At 38.1% G+C, this 22309-nt stretch overlaps 1 protein-coding gene and 1 long non-coding RNA gene across 3 annotated transcripts in view; one reads left to right on the top strand and one right to left on the bottom strand.

Annotated features, from left to right (window-relative positions):
* Positions 1-22309, top strand: part of ctnna2 (catenin (cadherin-associated protein), alpha 2) — a 336749-nt gene that overhangs the window by 89445 nt on the left and 224995 nt on the right. The window contains exon 7 of the mRNA XM_085276809.1: positions 7792-7995. Coding sequence (XP_085132935.1) covers positions 7792-7995 — 204 coding nt within the window. The remainder of the gene's footprint in view (positions 1-7791; positions 7996-22309) is intronic.
* LOC146572587 (uncharacterized) lies at positions 589-12169 on the bottom strand. Of its 2 annotated transcripts, none has more exons than XR_014892729.1 (3): positions 11533-12169; positions 736-863; positions 589-657 (listed from the first exon to the last, which is right to left on the bottom strand). It is a non-coding gene; the product is annotated as an uncharacterized LOC146572587 (long non-coding RNA). The 2 variants fall into 2 exon arrangements; XR_014892728.1 differs by lacking the exon at positions 11533-12169 and adding an exon at positions 3942-4196.

The raw sequence follows: 22309 nt of genomic DNA, 5'->3' as shown, positions 1-22309 counted from the left end.
TCCGTGGGATCTCATGGGAAAAAAGTGCCTTAAGAGCACTTAGATGTTTTGGAATCAGAGGGGAATGTTGCTTTTTTAAAAAGCAAAGACACTTAAAAAGGTAATGGTTAATTAAATTAAACAATATGTATTTTTTGAGACGAATGACCCTCCTCTGGCAGAAAAAGTATGATGTACAAATTAGGTTTTTTTTCTAAAGTTTTTTAGATCACAAGGTCAAAGGAGAACCGTTCAATATTCCCGAGCATCACAGATAAATTGAAGTATTAGAAACTGTCAGCTTCCCCCCACAGCTTACTGTAGTTCCACAATCACAGGCCACTTCAAGAGAGCCTTGGCACTGCTCCAGCTACCATCGCCCAGCCAGGGGAGCATCCTCGTTGGCTTTCTTATGTTACCTTACTGTATGATTTATGACTCTGTCTGTGTGCATCTGCTACTTTAATAAACATTCAGACACACACTTACAATTTAACTGAGTTTTGAATACATGCTGTACCCAGAGCCCAAGAATCAAGAGCGCCACAGCCGAAGATCATAATAGAGGACAATGCTTTAGTGTTTGTATTTTTTATTTTATTTTTATTTTTGGACCTGTTAAGCGACTCATATGGGTTTTTGTTTGTCCAAAGACCTTCAGTCGATACTTGAATGTGCCTGAAAAAAGAAAAGAAAAAAGCTTTAGTCATACCGTTTTATGATGCGGTGTTTCGGAGGTTGTCATAGTAACGTTACCTTGATGCTAACAATGGATGGAGTTACTTTTGTACTTCTGTCTCCAGACATGCCATGGCAGATATGTGTAAGCCAGGAATAGCAGACTGGAACTGCGGTGAATTGAGGCATCACTTTTTTCTGCGAATCTGTGAAGGCAGCAAACAGAAAACCAATGAGATATCAAGTAGTGCAAACCCGGGGGAACAAATTACACTTGCAATGAGTCAGGCGTAGAGTTACCAAAGATGGAAAGTTGACAGCTTGAATGATATAAACATTCAGAAAACATGCATTTGAATATGAGTTTCAGGCATATTTTAAGGGCAGATTGCCCACAGAGAAATTAATTTGTTAATATTATGTAAAAATGTTGATCATACTGAAAGTTATTTCTTTTCCCTAATCAAGTTGATTATATGCAGAACCTTGATATTCCCCCTCAGGTGTAGCTGGTAATATTCAAACTTGACACAATTAAACCAGCGGGATGCGCGTACAATCATTAATCAAGATGTCTTGACCACAGAGAAATAGCTTGCGTCTAAATGTGTGTGGGAAAGTAGTAAATTTTACTTCCTCTTTCCCTGAATCATCTTTGGCTTCCTTCATTGTATTTCCAAGTAAACATCATGGCTCAGAATATTCATGTATTCAAGACAAATGGAGAATAGATTCAGATTGTTGTCTGAATATTCTGAATTTCTACCATTTTGCACTAGTTTTTGTTGTAGTTTTGAGCAGTGTTTACAGTAATTCCAGTCTTGTCCAAGCTTTAACAAACACGTGCATGTGCTCCATACAGGTTTCATTGTGAAAATCTAACCAGAATGGACAAAGCAAGCTTAATGGTTCATACAAACACTGTTCCTTTAACAGTAATTTAAATGGTTTTCTTTGTCACTACACTGTTTTTACTTTGATTGTCATACCTTGGTTATTAAAAGATGCTTTAATATTTTATTTTTAAGGTCTATTAAGTTGCATATTTCCCCTTTAGAGTAAATTAGGCTACGTTATGATCCAAAGCAAAGTGTGATTGCACCGAAAAGGAAAAATTCCACTCAGCTTAACAACATATTGTACCCAAGGATCATGGGGAGACGCATCCTCTCAAAAAGTGAAATATTTTTAGTATGCACTATGTGATATGAATGAATCTTTGTAAAAAAGAAACAAAAATCAGAGGTTTACTAATTGCTAAGTCCAATAACGCTTCAAGTAATTTGTACTTAAGTGGCCATATCATAGCAAAATGGTTAAAATACTCACTCTATGACAATTTCATGAAAAATAGTTGAATATACTGTATGTTTCTGTGTACCACGTTAATACGGGGAACCAATACAGCTACTTTTTGGCTCTGTAAATATGTATTTAGCTTTTCAAAATGTTTTAATAATACTTTACAAGACAAAAAAGTACCCACAACTTGTGATTTTAGTTATAATGAAAGAGTTGCCTCCAACAGAATGAGCACTATTTGGTGATTCAGTTGGCTGCAGTTGTGCGCCGCAGTGTTTGATTAAATTTCAGTTAGAACTGATCATTTTTGATTGAACATAATTACACACAGATGCATGTTCCAAATTATTATTTTATTACTGTGTTTTGATCTGATTACCTGCATGATAATTATGCATAAGAATTTATTTTTCACATTATGAGGTTAAAAGGCAGTTTTATAAAAGTGAGTTGTTTGATGAGAAAATACTGGTTGAATTTAAATAAGTGACTTTCAGGTAGTTGAGCTTTCAAATCTGGAATCAATCTTCTATAAAATACCAAAGCTGCGGTTTTATCTTGTCGTTATTTGATTAATGCTTTTCACATTTTAATCAAAAAATGACTTTGTCCAGATTGACTGCTAAAACAAAAAATGTTAATCCTCTCGGTTATACAACTCTGTAGCCGTTCCTCTATCAACTGCGATGAAATGCTTTAACTTGGATTTGCATTTTCTTCTCTCTCGTATCTTCAAGCTATATGATACTTTTCCTCAGATGTTTTTCCATCGTCTCTTTGCACAACAGTACAGCAGATGCATCTTGTTAGACATTTTAACTCTACTAAGGTCTATTTTCTTTTCTTTTTTTAAAAGATTCAGCACTATAAAGTTTAGCTTACTAAAGAATATCAAATCATGTTGAAATAATATTCAGCCAAATACACATGATCAGGGTTCAACGTTTTTTTGCCTCTTTACTCATGTCAGAACTGTCTGTTTGCACGGTCATAGGCTGTGAACTAATTAGTGTGCTTCTGTGCCTTCTTTCTTTTCTAAATACACTGTGTACTTAAATTTGAACAGGTATAGAAGTGTTGTCTTAAACTGAACAAAATGTGTTTAATATTTTCTGACAATATAACTAAAGCAATAAACGTTTAGCTTTGATTGTGTGCTTGCTGGCAAAGCAAGCATGAGTATTTATAAACTGTGAAATCTGTAATCTAACACATATACAGTGCTTAAAAAATTATTAGACTACCTCAGTCAGTGCGCCCCAGGGTGGCTGTGGCTACAATGTAGCTTACCATCACCACTGTGTGAATGTGTGTGTGAATGGGTGGATGACTGGATGTGTAAAGCGCTTTGGGGTCCTTAGGGACTAGTAAAGCGCTATATAAATACAGGCCGTTTACCATTATGACATTTACCTGTCATAAAAACAAGAAAATACAAATACCTCAAATCTGTGAAGAACCTGGTCAAATTTAGAACTTATATTCTTAGTTATTGGGCTAATAAAATACTGAATTCACATATTTTTATATCCTAATTTAAGCCGGTACATTGGAATTTTTTCAGAAGGCAGGAGATAATCAAGCATAAAATTCAACCACTAAAACAATTTTTCTATTCAGTAGTGTAAGTGAATAACTGTAATTTATCACCTTAATCAAAACTAATAACCTACGTTACCATATTTTTCTGCTTTTTTTCATAAAACTGTAAATCTGAATATTCATGGATAACAACGTAATTATATTTAAGCATTAAACATATCATTTTGATTAAAGACTGCACATAGTGGTAGATTAACCATTACAGAAACAATAAAAAAGCATTTTGGTATATTAACCATTATTATTTAGCTGTTTGTGCAGCTGCGACTCAACCCTCATATTCAGTAATGGTGTAATGATTTTGTTGTGGACTGCATATATTACTAAATTTGCTAGCTAACTTCCAGTGACAACATGAAATCATATTTCTGGTACTTAACCAAGATGGCAATCAAACAATGTAATATGTATGTAAGGCCACAGGCAGTGAGGCTGGTTGGCGACCTCCTGGTAACCACCAGTCCCTCGTCTAGGAAAAAAAAAGAAAAAGAGGTTATAAGTTGTTGTTGGAAGTTGCCCCAGTCACTCAGACTTGGAGATCATTCAAGATAACACATAGGGGTGACACTTGCTGACATAATTGCTTTTATTGCTAGCAGATATCAGAAGTCTGCAAACACTCCCTGGCTATTCACTAACTGGTACTGAAACTGTTAAGAGTTTAATGCAAACTCAAAATTGCAACCATTCACCTTCAAAGTAAAAGCGCTGCCTTTTGAATTTAATTAGTTTCAGATTTAAGGAACAGCTTTTACTTTGATTGCAAACATTCCCCTTTCTGGTTTGTGTCAGATTTTCTCAAGTTTCCTTAGTACTCATTCTTTGTATATATGTTGGTGTCTTCCATGCAAATTATAGGCAATTGTGACAATATGCTAATAACCAAAGCAATCACGAGGAGGGTTTTCCAGATTTTACCCAGCGACAGCTAACAAACACTTGCAAGGTGGGCAGGGAATACACCTGTTTCCCTAGCGCTTTGGGATCCTTAGGGACTAGTAAAGCGCTATACAAATACAGGCCATTTACCATTTAGTGACCAGATGTTACAGTGGTCTCTTGGCCTTTCTAATGGAAACCTAAAGTATTTCCACTTAACATGCCACGCATGTACATGAACCTGAAGTGTAAACATAGGAAATTTGACAAAAAGTGTATGAACATTGTGCAACTGTCTTTCAAATGAAGGTGTCAAAAGTCTGTTGGACTACATCATGCAGAAGCTACACGACTGACGAAATGTTATTGGATACCTATTGAACTAGCCAAGAAATCAAGAGTTTCCATATTGGAATGTAGAATTTCTTAAACAGATGGGGACGGTGAAAAAGTATTGCTGTATGGGTATAATATGGAAATTCCTTCACATTCATGTACTAATTTTTGTAGTAGCTGACAATTTGTAGCGTTACTGTAAGTGTGCCAGCGACTGTTACATATCACAGTCTTTATCAAGCTGTTTTAGTTGGCATCCACTGTGGGACAATATAAGGAACTTTTTCTGAGTCAGACACACTTCATTAGGGTAATCGATCACAGAGTGGGTTATGACTAATGTCCCTCATGGGCCACTGTGGGTAGAGCTTTGTCAAACACCATAATAATCAACTACACAACCCTTGAACTATAATGTGGCATCTAGAGGCATTTCAGTGGTATCTTCAGGACTTTGTTGAACTTCTATCTCTGAAAAAGCAGTTGCCATCAAATACTGGAAAGTTCTGGAAGGCACACTTGACAAAGGCTGATGTGGCATGTGCCCTGTCTCTGGTTCATGCCCTAAAGTGGGGTCAAACCGATAGCCTCGCTGTGAGTGAGGCAAATATAAGGTTCCCTCCGGTCTTGATATACTGTCAAATGCAATGGTACATTCACATAGAATTACAGACTTTAAGAGACTGGTGTATAATTAACTAAAGAAAAAAAGAACTCTTCTTTTATAAAACTTGCAGTAAGGACTCTCTGACTGCTCTGTATAAAAATGCTGCTGTATTATCCTCTATATCTTTCCAGACCTTTTAGAAACCAGAAAGCATTAGGAGCCAACACTTGTCAGCAGTGTTATAGGAGTTTAACATAACTACATCATAAGAGGAATTAAAGGAAACATTTTACCAAGCATGATGCCAAGATTCTTCTTCAAGGAAGTGTGAAACTTTTAAAGATTTTGACATATCACTCTGATCCTGAATGCAGTACCAGAAAGACACCAAATCTCCTCTGTGTTCTGGTAGCTTTTTGAATTTCCTGATGAAACAAATACTGTATCTGGATGATTTTAAGTTTGCAGTTTTTGATTGTGTTCTAATACTTTTTCATTAATATTTATTTATAATTGTGCGCACTTGTCTAAAGATTTTTCACTTACACGATGGTTTTGGGCTTTGAAGCAAAGCAGTACAACAGAGTAAGTGATTATTAGGTAAAAGGGGGGAAGAAAAGTGTAACACTGAAACTCACTAAGGGACTAGGGACTATCAGTCACATTTGTGAGTTTCTGGAAGATGACTTTAGCCATTGCCAATTACCTTGAAATCCTCCCAGCCTTTGTCAGCCCAGCATTTGTTGCTATTTCTGCTCTGCCTATTCCCAACTCCCAGTGATAATTGCAACCTGACACCATGTGTGGAATAACAATTCACTGGAGTCCTCGGGGAATGTTCTCAATTTCCATTCATGTTATTTTCTTCTTTGCATCTTTTCATGTTGAGACCTTCACTGTATAGGGCTTTGTTGCATTGCTTGCCTCTCATTTTACAGCTCTAATATATGATATGAATGTCAGCATAATAACCACTGCACAAGTGAGATGAAGGAATATGGGGTGTTTTTCCTGTATAAAGTTGATTAACTTAATCTGAAGTACCAGATGTAGCAGCAACCTTTGATAATAGTGAAATTTTCAAAGATATAATGGCGACATTGTCAGACAAATAGTTCTGTGTGCCATACATGGTTTATTTTTTCCAAATAAATGAACACATCTCCCCTCGAGAAATGAGACTTAGATTCAAGTGTTTTTGTTTATGTTTCACTCAGAGTCAGATGGCATTTAAAAAAGAATTTGACTATGCTTCCAATCCAGATATAGATCGGGATATCACAAAACGCTGATGCAGTTAGCTTTGTAAACAACACCTCAAAAACTAAATAAAAAGTAAAGAAGCAGAGAGAAACTAAGAATAGAACCATCCAGATATCAATGAAATACAGGAAGCTCGTCCGTAACTCAGCATTCCCTATCAGTTTTCCACTTGACATGTCACTCTATCCCAGTGTCAGACTGGTTTGGAGTGACTGAAAAGTGCATCTTTGCTCTTTGCTGTAACTCAACACTGGTCATTTATACCACAGAGTCACATTTAATTACATCAGAGCTATTTAAAGCTTAGATGATGAATAAAAGCAATTCTGAGTTTTATGCAGACCCAAAGCACCTTAGGATCAAAAGACTAAACAATACTTAAACAATACAAGATAAGGCATCGCTAAAATAAATGACTTTATTGCTCCATTATTCACATTGTAGCCAACACTGTAAAGCTGGGCTCTATTTCTGTAGTGATCATAATAAAAGCGAGGATAAAGTCTAAGATTTTGAAATGCTAAGGTTTTGACGTTCAGGTCACTAATTTTTCTTTCTCCTCGTTACCTCCTCGGTAGCCTCAGCAAGTCTTATGCTCAGAGAAATGTGGGTGGGGTATTGTTTTAAATTTATGAACTCGAGCTACCCTGTGTTAGATATTCTTTATGCATTCTTGGTTTTGCCTGACTTAGTCATGGTGGCTGATTGTTGCTGGAATGATGGCAGCCCATCCAGAATTTGAGGCTTTTTGAGGGGATACTTCCCTTTCATGAGAGAAATGCAGCTTCATTTTATTTGTGCTCTCAATATTTGAAAAACCTTTTATGAACAAAGGCCTAAATTTGTTGTAAACTTTCATGAAATTTGATGCTGTGCTTGAGGTAAAACATTTCCTTTGTATTTAGATAAACACGATTTAATCAGAACAGTGGCTGGTCAGTGTGGTGCTCTTTGTCTTCTTCTTTTCAACTTACTCCATCCCGATCTTGTGCCCCAGGGTCTGTGTCAAAGACACTAGTCTGTGATTAAAAGCTGAACTGCCATTTGTCATTGGGTACAGTTTCTGGAACCGGTCATCCAGTGGTGAGTCATTTATCCGTTTTGCCTGGATTACTGTCCTGACCTTCTACATTTCTGACCTACAGAACAAGATCATCCTGGACCCTCTGACATTCAGTGAGGCTCGTTTCCGTCCATCTCTGGAGGAGCGCTTAGAGAGCATCATCAGTGGCGCTGCATTAATGGCTGACTCTTCATGCACACGCGATGACCGTCGTGAACGGATCGTGGCTGAATGCAACGCCGTTCGACAGGCCCTTCAAGACTTGTTGAGCGAGTACATGAACAATGTGAGTTTTTCTCTTATTGCTTTATTTTCACAACTGAATTGCAACTGCGTTCATTAGTGTGTGCGCACCTGTTTCACATACATCAGTGAAAACTTCTGTGCTAATAAAAACAGGCCTTGTTATTAATCTTTGGCTTTTCTTGGTAAAGCTGACATTTTATTTAGAAGTAAACACTTCTCTCTATTTCTGGAGATATTTCTTGCATAAATCTCTCTGTCCTAAAGGAGGGATGTATTGTTTGTTGCTATTGCATTTTTCTCTGTTTGAAGAGGTTTAATAGACTTTTTCCTTGTTTGATTTGAGGTCCTAGGGATAGAGGTCTTGCAAGGTGTACACCTTGTAAAGCCCCCTTATAGCTGTACACCTTATATAGCCCAAAGCCCCCTTTGGGCTATAAAAATAAAATTGAAGTGCCTTGATGGTAAATGAAGGCAACAGCCTGTATATCTCTATATTTCAGGGCAGTCCAAAGACTGCTGCAAGCTACGTTAACAGTATGTTGGCAATATTCTTACCTTCAATTGCTCTTTGCCCATCCCTCATGCCTTTGGTGCTTTCATTCCCAGAGCATTGCAAGTAGACTCAAAGGTGAGAGGAGATGAGACTATGCGAGGCGAGGTGTGGGTGAAAGTCTGCTCTTTGACGTGCTGAGAATAGATGACTTGAGGATCAGGTCTATTTTCAGCACATATCACTCTTTTGATAACTTTGCATTTCCATCAGGTAATGGAAAGTGACTAAATGACAGAAATGCACAACTGCATGTTTACGAGTGATGAAACTATCATCGCTTTGAGGATTTGTACCTAAATATAGTTAAAAGTAATGAAAATCATGGCTCAGTCGCCCTAGAGTAAAAATAGGACTGCGACCTCCTTACAATTGGAATAAATCGGTGGTTGCCAGGTGATTGCATTGAAGTTTTCACATTTGGTGACCGATTGCAACCTGTTGAACCAGCAATCATGTCACCCAAAGGTTGAGCATTCAATACCCTGAAAGAGCGACAACTAAGAAAAGACTCCCAAAGGTTTGTTAATGATTGCTTTCTCATTTATATACATATAAAAAAGCAGTCACTCTGTGGCAGTCTACACCAACGAGAGCAACTCAGCTGTGATGGGTCTCTTTGCTGTAGGGGACTCAACTGATTGTCAGATAGTTGTATTCTATATATGTCTATACAGAAATAAGGCTGTGAGTGTGAATGTTATTTGGCAACTTCCAGCAAGCATGTCACTATTTGTGGAGGAGTTTCAGGATTTTTGTTGCTGTTGAGGTTCTGGCTAGAGCCTGAAAACAGGCGGTGAATGTTAATTCCTGTTTAATGTGATTCTTTTTTTCTATCTGTGGAAGGCAACAGATTTTGCGGTGTATCATAATTAATCACTCATGCTATCACAAACAGATAGCATGTAATAGGCAACTTGAACCCATTCAATTTCAGGCTGACTCTGTCTTACTGCCCTTTTATTTCATACTTCTTGATTTACCAAAGTCACTTTGAAAATGATGACTAAATGTAATGATCACACATCATGTCGCTGTCTTTCAAGGAACCATTGAGACTGTGAGACTGCAAGTTCGTTGCACATGATCACAGTCATAGTTTTCCCTAGTGTGACTGCAGCATTAAGAAAACAAGCTGGGTGTACAAAAGTACTGTATTTTGGGACATATTGTATGGTGGTTGGAAAGCATATGCCCTACATCAGAGTACTAACTGAACATATAATAATGGTCATGTATCCAACAATGTGAGGCCAAAAAAGTAAGGTTTTCACAAATGTTTGCCTTTACAGCTTAAAACTAAGGGTTATGTTATCAATCTCTGAATATTTACTGTATACTGAGTGTGTAAGTCATCGGTCTGCACACTGTGGCTCTAAACCCTGAGGTTAACAGTAGTATTTTCATCCTTGGAGAAGCTCATCTGGAATTTTTCTCTCCATTTAGTGAGCCATTTCTCATGCAACACTGTGACTGGCACAACTGTTTAAAGGTTATGAGGCTGACCAAGACAATGATTAATCATCACACATATCCGATTTATATTCTTCTTCAGCCCACCCTTTTGTGCACAGTGAGCCATGTGAGCTGTGTCTACATAAGGGAAATAGTAGGTGCCCTTGGATACTCTGTCATTGACCTTGCACACATGAATAAGTTCTTGGAAGACTTTGCCATTAAATGGCAGCCCATAAGATTTTTGAAACTTTCAATGTCAAATCTATTAAATGTCTGATCTCTTTTTATCATGTTAAATCCAAGTGTGTTTTACACAGTCGAGTTATTCCTGAATCTGTCTGCAGAGCTGCATTCAGACATTCATTGGTTTTTTTTCTCTCCCCCCTCCACTTTGCATTTACACTGTGCTAATTCCTGATCTGCACTCTAGCACATTCACTTTAAAATAAATGATTAAATTAAGCAACTATATTAAAGGAGCATTAGTCTCACATTTAATTTAAGGTTTGCATTAATGTGGAAAAACTTGTATGGGTGGTGTATAGGGCTGCCACAAACGCTTATTTTGATAGTCGACTAGTCACCGATTATTTTTGCGATTAGTCGACTAATCAGATCATCATCCACTGGGCGTAAAACATATGCTGAGCAGATGCATAATAATAATGCATCTGCTCTTTTATAACTATCATTAGCTTAAAGCTTTAAGTGTTTAAGGTATGTGCTAACTAAAAATAAAGACAAGATGATAGTTTATTAAATTTTTATTGAAATTTGCAGATTGTTTCGGTGAAGTTTAATAAACTCCTTGCTATCTAAAATATAATGGGACACCGGAGTATATTCTCGAGCATCTCACACTTCTAATCAGTTGTCTGCTTGACGTTTATTCAGCTGTGTAAAAACTATAACTTTAATCTCAGCCAAACCGATTTACTCAGGAACAAATAAAATACTGAAAAAAAGCCAAACAATAACATTTTTAAGTTATCTAAGTGACTTATATATCATCTTTAACCTGAGTAGCGAAAGACGGCGGTGCATTTGAAAACGATTTGCCGGGAGTGCGGTGTTCTCAAATTCAAATCAAATTCAAATTTTATTTGTCACGTACACAGTCATACACAGTACGATATGTTGTGAAATGCTTGGACAACTGCTCGTGACCTAAAGAAAACAAAAAAGGAAAAGGCTATGAATAAGATAGGAAATAAATATGAAAAATTAAAAAGGGTAAATTTAACTAGGAAGGAATAAAATATAAATTAAGGTTAAAAATGAAATAACTGTACAACACAAATTAGAATGAAGGGTAAATTTAACTGGGAGAATAAGATAAAATATATAAATTAAAGTTGAAAATAAAATAACTGTACAACAAAATACACAATATAGAACTATATAAGAATGTATGAAGAAATATAAATAAATATATACACAATAACAGCAGCATATACACAATAACAGCAGCGTTATTTAAGTAATGAAGTGAAACAATGTCCAGAAAGTCCAGTGTGTGTAAGAACTGTATGTGTGGGTCAGTACTGTGTGGTGGTGTGATTGAGAGACCGTATCGCCTGCGGGAAGAAGCTCCTCCTCAGTCTCTCTGTGTTGGTCTTCAGGGAGCGGAATCGCTTTCCTGACCTCAGCAGAGAGAACAGTCCGTTGTTGGGATGGCTGAGGTCCTTCACGATCTTCCTGGCCTTGGTCCAGCACCGCCTGCTGTAGATTGAGTGCAGGTCAGGGAGCTCGGAGCGGATGGTGCGCTCAGCTGACCGCACAACCCTCTGTAGAGCTCACGGACTCTAGTGAGCCCTGCCTTGCCCCCGGCTAGCTATCGAGCTAGTGGGTAACAGACGTCTCCGAAAACGTCGGAAAGCTTTTGAAAATATGTGGTCTTGATAAACTGAGCAGATATTTGAGGTTTACACAGCTACATTCTCGCCTGAAAATATGTTAAACGTTTATTTTGTGACCCAGAAAGAATAATAAGAGTAATATTAAAACTAACTAGCTGCCGCCATTGTTGGAAACTGAGCTGGGCCGCGCTATGAATCCTGAGACAGAGCTACCTCTTCTTCGGGGTTTAACGGCAGCTGGCATCCTTGTACATGCAGTGCTGCCATCTTCTGTTTCAGTCCGTTATTACACTCTTAAATCCTGCTACTTATTCCTGTGTCTTTTGGGATCTTACAAAGCTTCAAACGACGCGTCGACTATTAAATCAGTCGTCGACGATTTTGATAGTCGACTAATCGTGGCAGCCCTAGTGATGTAGCTTTTCTTAACATATAGTAGTGAATGTGAAATCAAACCAAATTATATTTTAGAAATATTTGCAAACCAGTTTCCAGTCAATGATGGTTGAACGTCACTAACCCATGGCATCGCAGTATCCTATCTTTGTTGGTGACTTGCTCTGCAGTTGCAAAGAGGTCTTTCTTCAGAATGCAAAGGATTTTACTGTCACTCACAAGACTTTTTCTGCGTTTCAGTGTCAGGCTTTAATCTGTTTCTTCGTCTGTATGGTCACATTATTGCTACCAACTCAACAGTCAAAAAATTAAGAGCGGAACTGAAAGAAATTAAAACGTTGTCATTCATTCTTTTTAAAAGAAGCTAATGACAGTGTAATATTGGTATTGAGATCTAATGAACTTGGCAGTCTTTGTCATAAATCATAGAGACCATATATTTGTAATTGGGACATTTACTAGGCCAGCATGACTTTTTAGATAATCCCTAGTTTGCCGAGACTGCTTGTGAGTTATTGCTGTGTTAGAAATGATGGCATTATACCCATGTGACCTACTAAAAATGGCTCTTAGAGTCAACATCGGTCATTATAGCCTACAGTCATATAACCATCTGTGAAAAAAGGCAGCTTGGGGGTTACCATTACCTAGTTATACTGCTAGTACTTAATATGATACAAGGAACAATACTCTGCCCTTTCTTTTCAGTTATTCAGAGGTAGTTTTGTGAAGCATTAGTTTCTTTTCAAATGAAAGCTGCAGGATTTCAAAAATGAGGTTGTAATTTAAAGTAAACGATCGTACTGCTCCTGGGAACAAGACTGTGTGAAGTACTGGGATTCACCAAAAAAGGACTGAGAGGCTGAACATCCCATTCACTACTCTAACAATCTAGGCCAGGCTGTGATCAGTTCTCAAGGCTGTCTCCTTAAAGAAAGTGAGGAATATTTACCGTATGGAAAAACAACCAAAAATCTGCAGTATTATTTAGTGTAGTTGTATTCACAGATCAGAATGCCATGTCAGTGACAATTGAGTGTGTGTTACCTGCTCAGACTGGTGCCAGTGTTTGAATCATTGTGCCCTTTGTGACCAATGAGCAGCCTGCAAGTGTCTATTGATCCAAACAGTATCGCCTTTCCTACTGTGCAGCTAATATAATATGTTTGTTGTGGCATTCGTGGTCATTGTCTAAAAACAATGGGGATCTAATAATGGTCGTTATTACATCAGAGTTCCTCTGTGGTTTTAATAGGATAATTGCAGTACAGTATGTGTCTCCTGGGTAAAATGTCCTTGAATTGATGTCGAAGCCAAAACTGTTATGTTTTTTTAGTTGTGTTTAACTATTGCCTTTGACTTCTTAAAAAAATTTGTAGTAAGGTTTGAAGAAAATTGAAGTAGCGGTGTGTCTCTGTTAATATCTCTGTATATGAGATATTTAGATCACTTTAAGCATGATGTGTTAATTAAACATAATGTTGTTTCCATATTGAATGAGACAGTAAATAAATCAGTAAGAAACAGATCTATTAGCCATAAAACTGTCAACTTTAATTCTATTTACACAGGTAGGTTTGGAAGCTGTGTGGATGGATTGCAGGGACCAGGTTAGTTCGGATTCTGGAGGCCAGACAAAGATTGCAGTGGTCTTTGCTAGACTAAAAAAAAGCAAATCCTAGCTGTCTGACTCCTCTGTCTATCCCTTCCAAGTGTTTCCACCATTGTTACATATTCTATTTCATCCACTAAATGACTTCTTCAACATGATTGACAAGTGGTCAAAATCCCAGGCTGTATAAAAGATAAATGCGCTCTCTAGACAGCTCTACTGTATCTTCCTTTCATGTTAGACTGATGGAAGATTAGACACTACAGTAACTCACTATTGCCCCTTAAGTGACAAAGTCATCGCCTTCTGCATCTACTGTGTATCTGTGCTCAGTGAACAGCAGAGCATTTAGCTGACCACAGGGCAGCTGACATGGACATAAATGAAAAAGAAAAGTACTGAAATCACAGCACATTTTAATCTGTAAAATAAGTATTTTAACAGTGCAGATCAAAAAACACCCTAAATTTAGAAGTGGCCACTGATCAACAAGCAGGCTTAATAAACCTTCAATCCTCCACATGTGAATATGATCAGGGGCTACTAGAAGCATCATACGTGGATCAAACTATTACATATATATATATATAATATACACACTGTGGTATGCCATTTAACAGTAGCGTGTACTTAAAGTTATTGTTGTCATAGTGTTGGTAGTGTTACTAGAGGCCTGGGAGCTTGAGGGTCCTGCGCAGTATTTTACCTGTTCCTAGGACTCCGCTCTTCTGGACAGAGATCAGAGCTACTCGCCTAGCTTGGGCCTGCACCAAGTCCTCAGATTACTACTGGGACCACTGTTACCTTCAGCCTCCACATCTTCTCCAGCTCGTCTCTGAGCCCTTGGTGCTTCTCAATCTTCTCGTGTTCCTACTTCCTGATGTTACTGTCATTCAGTATCACAACGTCTAGTCCCACAGGATCTTAGCTCGGTCATTCTCGACCACCCTAGGTGGCGTCTCCCATTTTGACCACTGGACTTCCAGGCCATACTTGGCACAGATGTGACCAGGAACCTGGGGTCTTGCCTGATGTGATAGACCCCAGTCTCTATGGATCTTGTACTCAGAGCTTGTTCCTGTTCTGCTCTGATTAGTGCCTCTATGCAGTCTTTAAGTCCAGCTTTGTCCAGCCACTGGTAGGATTTATTATAATAATAATAATAATAATAATAACAACAACAACAACAACAACAACAATAACAATAATAATAATAATAATAATTATTATTATTATTATTATTATCATCAGTGCTTTTGTTTCTCACAATGTATTGTTATACCCACAGTGATTGTCTTGTTTTATTTACACTTGAAGAAACTATAATCAAGTGAGTGTTTACGAACACTCAAGATGCCCTCTCCCCCTCTTAAGGCAAAGCAGCTTTTTGCTAAAGTAATTGTGCCTTGGTTCATTAGCCCCATGAGTTGTGTTTTAGAGGGTACAGCTGGGAGATTGTTGACAGCCCCTGGCTGTCCTAGCACGAGCACAGAGTAAATCATAGAGACACAAAGAACAAAATGCCTCCACTTCTCTGCTCAGCATCCACAATGAGGTTAAATCAACAGCTGAGCTAAGACTGAACATTGATGACGATGTTACTTTAGCTCTGCTTATAAAGTGCATTATTTAATAAAGATTGGGGCTCTTAAAAAGGTGCAAATTTGTCAAATGAATTAAATTAAAAGTGAAGCTTTGCTAAGACTTATATTAAATTTAGATTTTGATGTATTTGATTACAAAAAGCAAAAGAGTTCTCTCTAAGGAATTAACTTTCATTCCCTTGAGTAAGAAATCATCACCTGAGGCCCTTTAAAGCTCATCAACAGCCTGTTCTAGGGAAGCCATTCAGTAGTCTTTCATGCATGGCATTAGACTCAGAATTTAAGCACATGACCGAGCAACACTGATCAAACAGTTGAAATGTTTGAAGGTGTTTGTAAAAGGCAGAGGCAGGTATGTGAATCTGCCACATTTAACCTATATAGACCGTAAATATCAAACACTATTATATTTATGTTATACTGTAAGATTTGTAAGATTTACAAAGTTGTGATTTACTAAATAAAATTGTTCTTATTTTTCTCGTGTAAAATAATTAAGTGTTAGGAATTAAGTGTAAATGAAAAAGCGTTATTTGTTTCAGAGCCGTATTAAAACAGGCCACTTTTCATGACTGATTATATGAACCTATACCATAAGGCAGTAACATTCATTGCTTGGAATGGAAAAATCTTTTTTTTCCTTTTTCAGATGGCATGTCAGATGGCAGGTAGAGATCAGCAACAGGCAGGGTCCAAAAAGATGCAGGAGGCCACAAATGGCATTCAAGGTTACAGAGCTACAAGAAACAGTTGGTGCAGGCCAAGGGAAAATGGCGATCCATGTAGGTGTGGGAAATCAGGTGACCTGGAAAGGCAGGAAGGCTCAGGGTTACCACAGGGCAGATGGAAGTGCCTGAATATGACAAGACAGTCAGTGGAAATGGCAGAGGGCAGGGAGGGGAAAATATATATAAATATATAAATAAAAACAGCTTTTAGTGGCAGCTGGCAGCACTTGGACACCATAGGATCTGTGAGTCATCACATTAAAGCAGCTTCACATATAACAGATTCAGTTTTAAGGTGAAGTCAGAAGTCTGTGGATAAGTTTGGTTTGTAGGTGACCACACTTTTTATTGTGTGTGTGTGTGTGTGTGTGTGTGTGTGTGTGTGTGTGTGTGTGTGTGTGTATATACATATAAACAAATAAGGAGCACTTGTACATCAAAAGTTTCTTGGTTCTCAAAGACTTTATTTTCATGATGAAACAAATTGCCTAATGGAACAAAAGCCACCCACCTGCTCCTGGCGGTGTAGTGTTTCCTTTTGTTCAAAGTTTGTTGAAGTAATGTAAACATCCAGTTGCCTTTATGTTTCCTCCTCCTTTTCATACAATCTCCCACGTATTGCCTCTGCCTCACAACACACAAATTTTTATTGGAAGCTTCAACCACAGCACAAGGTTAATCAATGTGGTAGCTGGCAATAAATTAGGTTCAAGTGACAGGAGAATGTCCATACCTGTCTCAGCTGCTGGTGATCTGTGATTGGTGACAGCAGGCCCGGCTCCCTTGCTGGTGCTGAATCATCAGGAGCAGCTGATTTAGTTACGGCAGCTCAGACAGGGCCAATCTATCAATTGATCTGGGGAGTAATGCATTGCCAGCCTGGGTCAAGGGAGCCTGGGCAGAATATAGCCATAGCTAGAAGCCATGGCAGGTGAACAGGGGGCAACTCGACAAAACGGTGAGCAGCAGAGAGAAGGATTTAGGGAGTGTGATAGCAAGCACACAAATGTCACAGTTAGCTGGATGTGGCACATAAAACTAAACGGGAGATGTGAGGTAGGACGATCATTAACGTGAGACTGATGGCCGTCTTGCTCATGCGGCTCCGCCGGGAGTTGCCATGTAGAATGCTCAGTCAACAATTGCGTAACCGATTACATACACACAGATAATATCCTTTCCTTCCTTTACCTGTCACTGTCTTAAAGTGAAGATGAGAGTGTGATAGCGTTAGAACAACGATTAAAATAAAGGGAAGACAATTTACAGATCAATGAGCGCACAAAGGTGTTTGGGGAAGGTGTGGTCACTGAGCCTCTGGGCTAAGAGAAAAAGAAAAAAGTGCATTTTGGAAAGTCCAAAAAAAAAAAAATCTTTTTTTCTATCTTTTTTCTGTTTTAGAGGGCACTGCCAAATACAAACTTTAATGCTTTCCTGTTTCTGCAACTGTCTATTTTCATGGATAAATGGTGCCAACAGTATTTTGCTACACTTTATCTACTGGTGATATATAAGACAGGTTTGGAAAAGAGAAAAACAAAACATTGCCGAACCCCCAAAATGGTTTCTAGTGTGATTTTGTACCCTGTGGCCTTGTAATACTGCAGTTTCGACCTCAGACCATTTTGTCTCAGATGAAAAGTGTCAGTCTGGCTAGATGCTCGGCCATCAGCGTTGGCAACTGATGGCTGAGTAAAAAATATGTGCTTTTGCATGTTAAGCCTTCATTTGACAGTTGGTGTGAAGAGAGACAGGAAATGGGGCAAAGAGACCAGGGGAATAACACGCACCAAATGGCTGAGGCTGCCAGGATTTGAACCTGTTCAGGGCATAAGGATCCTGACCCGACCACAGGGTCACCATTTTTAAAGTTTGTTTTCTTACTTAATGAAATCACACAGTGTGATTATAATGAAACGTGTTTCAGCAAAGTTTGTTCTTTTGCTTCTCTGAGGTGCTCTTTTTTTTTTCTAAAATCTTCAGCTTGCTGTAAATACAGCTGCAACAAATGCAAGGGGAGTGAATTTAGCTCAGCACACTTTAAGTCTTAATAGTGTACCAGAATTTTCTGCTGGGGGACTAGGTCAGATTTTGGGGGTTTGTTGCTTGAATATTAACTTACACTTAGTTTTTGTAGACGCTGCTCTATGTACTCAACACAGCATTGACTGTGAATTAATAGCAAACCATCGGATCTATCACTATCACCGTAAACACAAAGTGTACATGCAGTGTAAATCGATATAATTCCTGTATGTTTTTCACAAAGTTATAGCACAAAAGGAGCTGGAAAAACATTGTTCATGATGAACCCTATAGGGAATTGCACCACATTTCTTTCTCTCTGTTTGCTTTTAATTTCATTAATCCTTATTTGGTCATAACACCACCAAGTCTCCCTTTTGATTTCCTCATTTTTAACAATTTAATGCCCATGTGTCTGATGACACTACTTCATCTTCAAAGACTGTTCGGTTTTAAGCTTCTACACAAAGTACAAGAACATTATTTTGTTTCTCTCATTCTTTTTTCCTGCTTAGTATTAGTGCCTTTTCTTGTTTTGATTCTGGTTTTCTATTTAATTTTTATGATGCTACAAACACTCTGTTGTTAAATGACAAAACAATAAAATTTGGAATCTTTTATTCAAATAACAAACTCTTATGCCACCATTTCTTTACATTTGGCTATTAAATTGGGAAATGCTGCAGCTAGGGATGGGTATTGATAAGATTTTCATGATTCCGATTCCATTTTCGATTCTGTTTAACGATTTTATTCTTCTCTTTGAACAAGATAGAAATTTAGGAGTAACATGGCCTTACAAACCCAACAGTGAGATCTTAAGAGATCCACAGCCTACGGCTCTTCAATGGGGTGTCACAGGGTCCCTAGGAAAAAAATTGTAAATGTAAAACAATAAAATAAATATTCGTCTGTAGCAATAACAAAGTATAACATAAATTATTCTGTAGCAATTACACAAGAATATCCAATAATGTCCCTGCCTACAATTAATCACATTCACTTAGCGAATCTGCTGTGGCAAATGGGTGCAAGCCTTTGACCACAAACAAATATGCAAATGCTTTTGCATATTCGTAGTGTTTCCTCCCTTAAATAAAATATCTACTTAGCAAGTATTGCAAGTTGCCCTTGTGTCATCCGTTCTCGTAAAGTATAATTAAAGTTTTGAGGCGACGTGTTTCCTGCCAGGTAAATGATGCTCTGCAATGTGGTGACGTCATTCGGGGCGACTGGAATCGATAAGGGAATCCTTTGCAAAAATGGCAAACAATTCCAAGGAATTGAAACAGTGGGAACCGGTTCTCAACAAGAACCGGTTTTCGATACCCATCCGTAGCTGCAGCTGATTGATTGAAAACATGTGCGGTCTATGTGAGGTCAATCCATGGCTGATAGTGTTCCACTGTGTGTGTTTCCTGTTACATTCTGTTTGGGGTTTTGTTGTTGTTTTTTTATACAACAAACATTCATCTGAAAGTGGTCAAGTGCAATGACTGACCACTTTCAGATGGTCAGTCAGTCATTAGGTCAAAATGACCTAATGTTTAAAGAAAACCTCTCCTCAGAAATCCTGAAGAACTATTTCTAAAGATCATAAAAAAAAGTTACATCAGGTTCTTTGGAAGAAAAATATATAAAAAAATGAGGGGTGGCTTAAGACTTTTGCACGGTACTTTCTATTAAAAAAGTTTTTAACAGAATGTTTAAAAAAACCAACATATTTTCACAGCACTACTTCAGTCATGAGCACTTTAATCAGCATGAAATTTCTGTTTAATTTCTCCTTCTCCAAGACTAACAATTAAATAACTGGCTTTCCATTGTCTTAAGATCAGACGCACACCATAGCTTTTGACAATAATCAGCAGCACATAAATGTACAGTAATTACCACACCTCTGCTGGTGATAAAATAACTTAATCTGTTTCACACAGCACAGTGGGGTTTCATACAAAACCATCTGCATTCAGCACACCTGTAGAGATGTGTGCCATGAGGATCTGATTGTGCTGTGAAAGGACAGATTCATCTGATACACAGAGCTGTGCACACCCAGTACTTTAAGTTATATTATTGAGTTCATGAGTACTGTTGAAATGTTGACTTAGGTTGTGGACCTTTGATAAGCACCTGATTTCCTTGTTAAAACCTTGCCAGATTTTGCCATGACAGTAACTTCTCACCTATGTCCTCTTTTTACTTATTTCCTTTGTTTATTCCTTCCCTTTTTCCAATTGTCCTCTCATCACGGTCCCTTCAGACTCAGCACTTACACCACATTAGATGTCCTAGACCTAGCTATAAATCACTGGTTCCCTACAGTGTCCCATGCTCTGCCTCCCATCTGTCAACACCTAATGCGCCATACGACAAACCGCAATCCACTGTGCTCCAACAAACCACTTACTTCGAGCAACTTAGCTTTCTCAGCTGTTGAAGCCTGGCTCGAAGATGTAGCCCCTGTAGGAGACTGGCCTGAACATCTAGGTAAAAACTGTTAGTTTATTTAAAGCCCTTAGGACACCCAGAGGACATGTTTGTTCCCACCCCTTCTTTCTGAGCTTGAGTTGGAAACAGCTGAAGCAGCTAAGCCGCAGCGAATGTTGTCCATTGTGATAACAAGGCCACCTCCCTGCAGATGGACCAAATCTCTAAAAGAGTCCCTGCACCAAGCAGCCCACGCAGTCTAAGAAGAAGGATCTCCATCAAAAAAATAACTGTAGCACTTTGCCAAACATACAACAGAGCTATAGTTGAAGATTTGCTATGTTAATTTGTTCTGCGCTTTATATACAAAAGACAAACAATTTTGCTGAAGCTATGAGCAGTCGCTCTTCAATCCTGTTGCACAACAAGTCATGCTTGGTTCCAGCATCATTTGTTTCACATGTTGTCTTTCTTTGCCCATTTTTGAAATTATAATATAGTGCAAAACAAACGCATGTATGTATAATAAAAATAAATAATCTTTGATGAAGAGGTGAGTCATGAAAAGGTTTTTTGCCTTCAAAGTGCTTTACATAAGGTATGCAATGCTTTCATTAAGGTCAGGTATATACAATGCTGACTCAGTGCAGTGCAGCTTCTGCTGATTTAGCCATGAATTTATGTTTACAACCTCCAGTCATTCCACAGACTCCCACAGGTGCTTTTTCCTTCAGCTTCAGACTGTGCTGGCCATCGAGGCAAACTTATATATACTTATAACTTATATTCCCTCCTGTGATGGTATTTGTTGAAATTGTGCAATTTTCTGGTTCGAGTTATTGTCCTTGGACTTAAAAGTCTTAGAAATAGTCTTTGAATTCACAGCTTTGTGTGTAAGAAATGTTTTATATTAATATTTTCCAAAAGAGACAGATGTAGAATGATGAGGATGACGTGTGATCAATGATCACGCTGTAGGTTTTTAAACACTTACTGAGCAAAATGTGATCATGTAATTGTCATAGAGCCAAACAGAAGACTCCTTAAATAACTCAGACTAATTAGGTTCTGGAATCAACTGACTTGAAGGGTTCCTGGGATGGACATGAAGGATATAAAGCTGAAGTCCACACTGGAAGCAATTTGCTGGTTGCTTTGAAGTTGATTGCCAGTTGATCGTGACATTCTGGACGCCGGTTGCCTCAATATCCCTATAATGTATTTACTACAAGATCACACTGAATGTCAATTAACAGTATCCTGTGCTCTCATTGGCAGCCACTTTTAATTGGATGCCTCAAAGCTGAAAATTTTTATATCTGGAGATCTGTTGTCAGCATTTTTTTAACGCCAGCATTTTGTCGAATGTCATTCACTTTCATGACGTTTAGTTGCTACGTATGCTGCAAATTGCATCATGTGTGGACACAGCTTAAGGGTAACCTCAACAGCTGAGGTGATCTCCTTGTATTTCTGCATCTCACCAAAATATACATCTATTTCTCTTTAGGCACTGACATACTTTTTAAGCAAAGAGTTGATGGCAGCAGAAAACAAAGATCACAAGGGTGTCTAACCCCTCATGCCAAACTCCTTTTGAAAGATAAAAGATTGGCCCTTTGACTCTCCAGTCACCTGGCATGTGGTTAAATAAATAAATAAATAAAGTTTTCCACTGATTGATCAGAGCAA

Source organism: Mchenga conophoros, linkage group LG6 (genome assembly GCF_057382185.1).
Source record: "Mchenga conophoros isolate Kocher_MC1m ecotype Shallow Benthic linkage group LG6, M_conophoros_male_GT1.1, whole genome shotgun sequence".
Lineage (NCBI taxonomy): Eukaryota > Metazoa > Chordata > Actinopteri > Cichliformes > Cichlidae > Mchenga > Mchenga conophoros.
The sequence above is the reverse complement of the archived record's forward strand: the minus strand, read 5'-3'. Positions and strand labels throughout refer to the sequence as shown.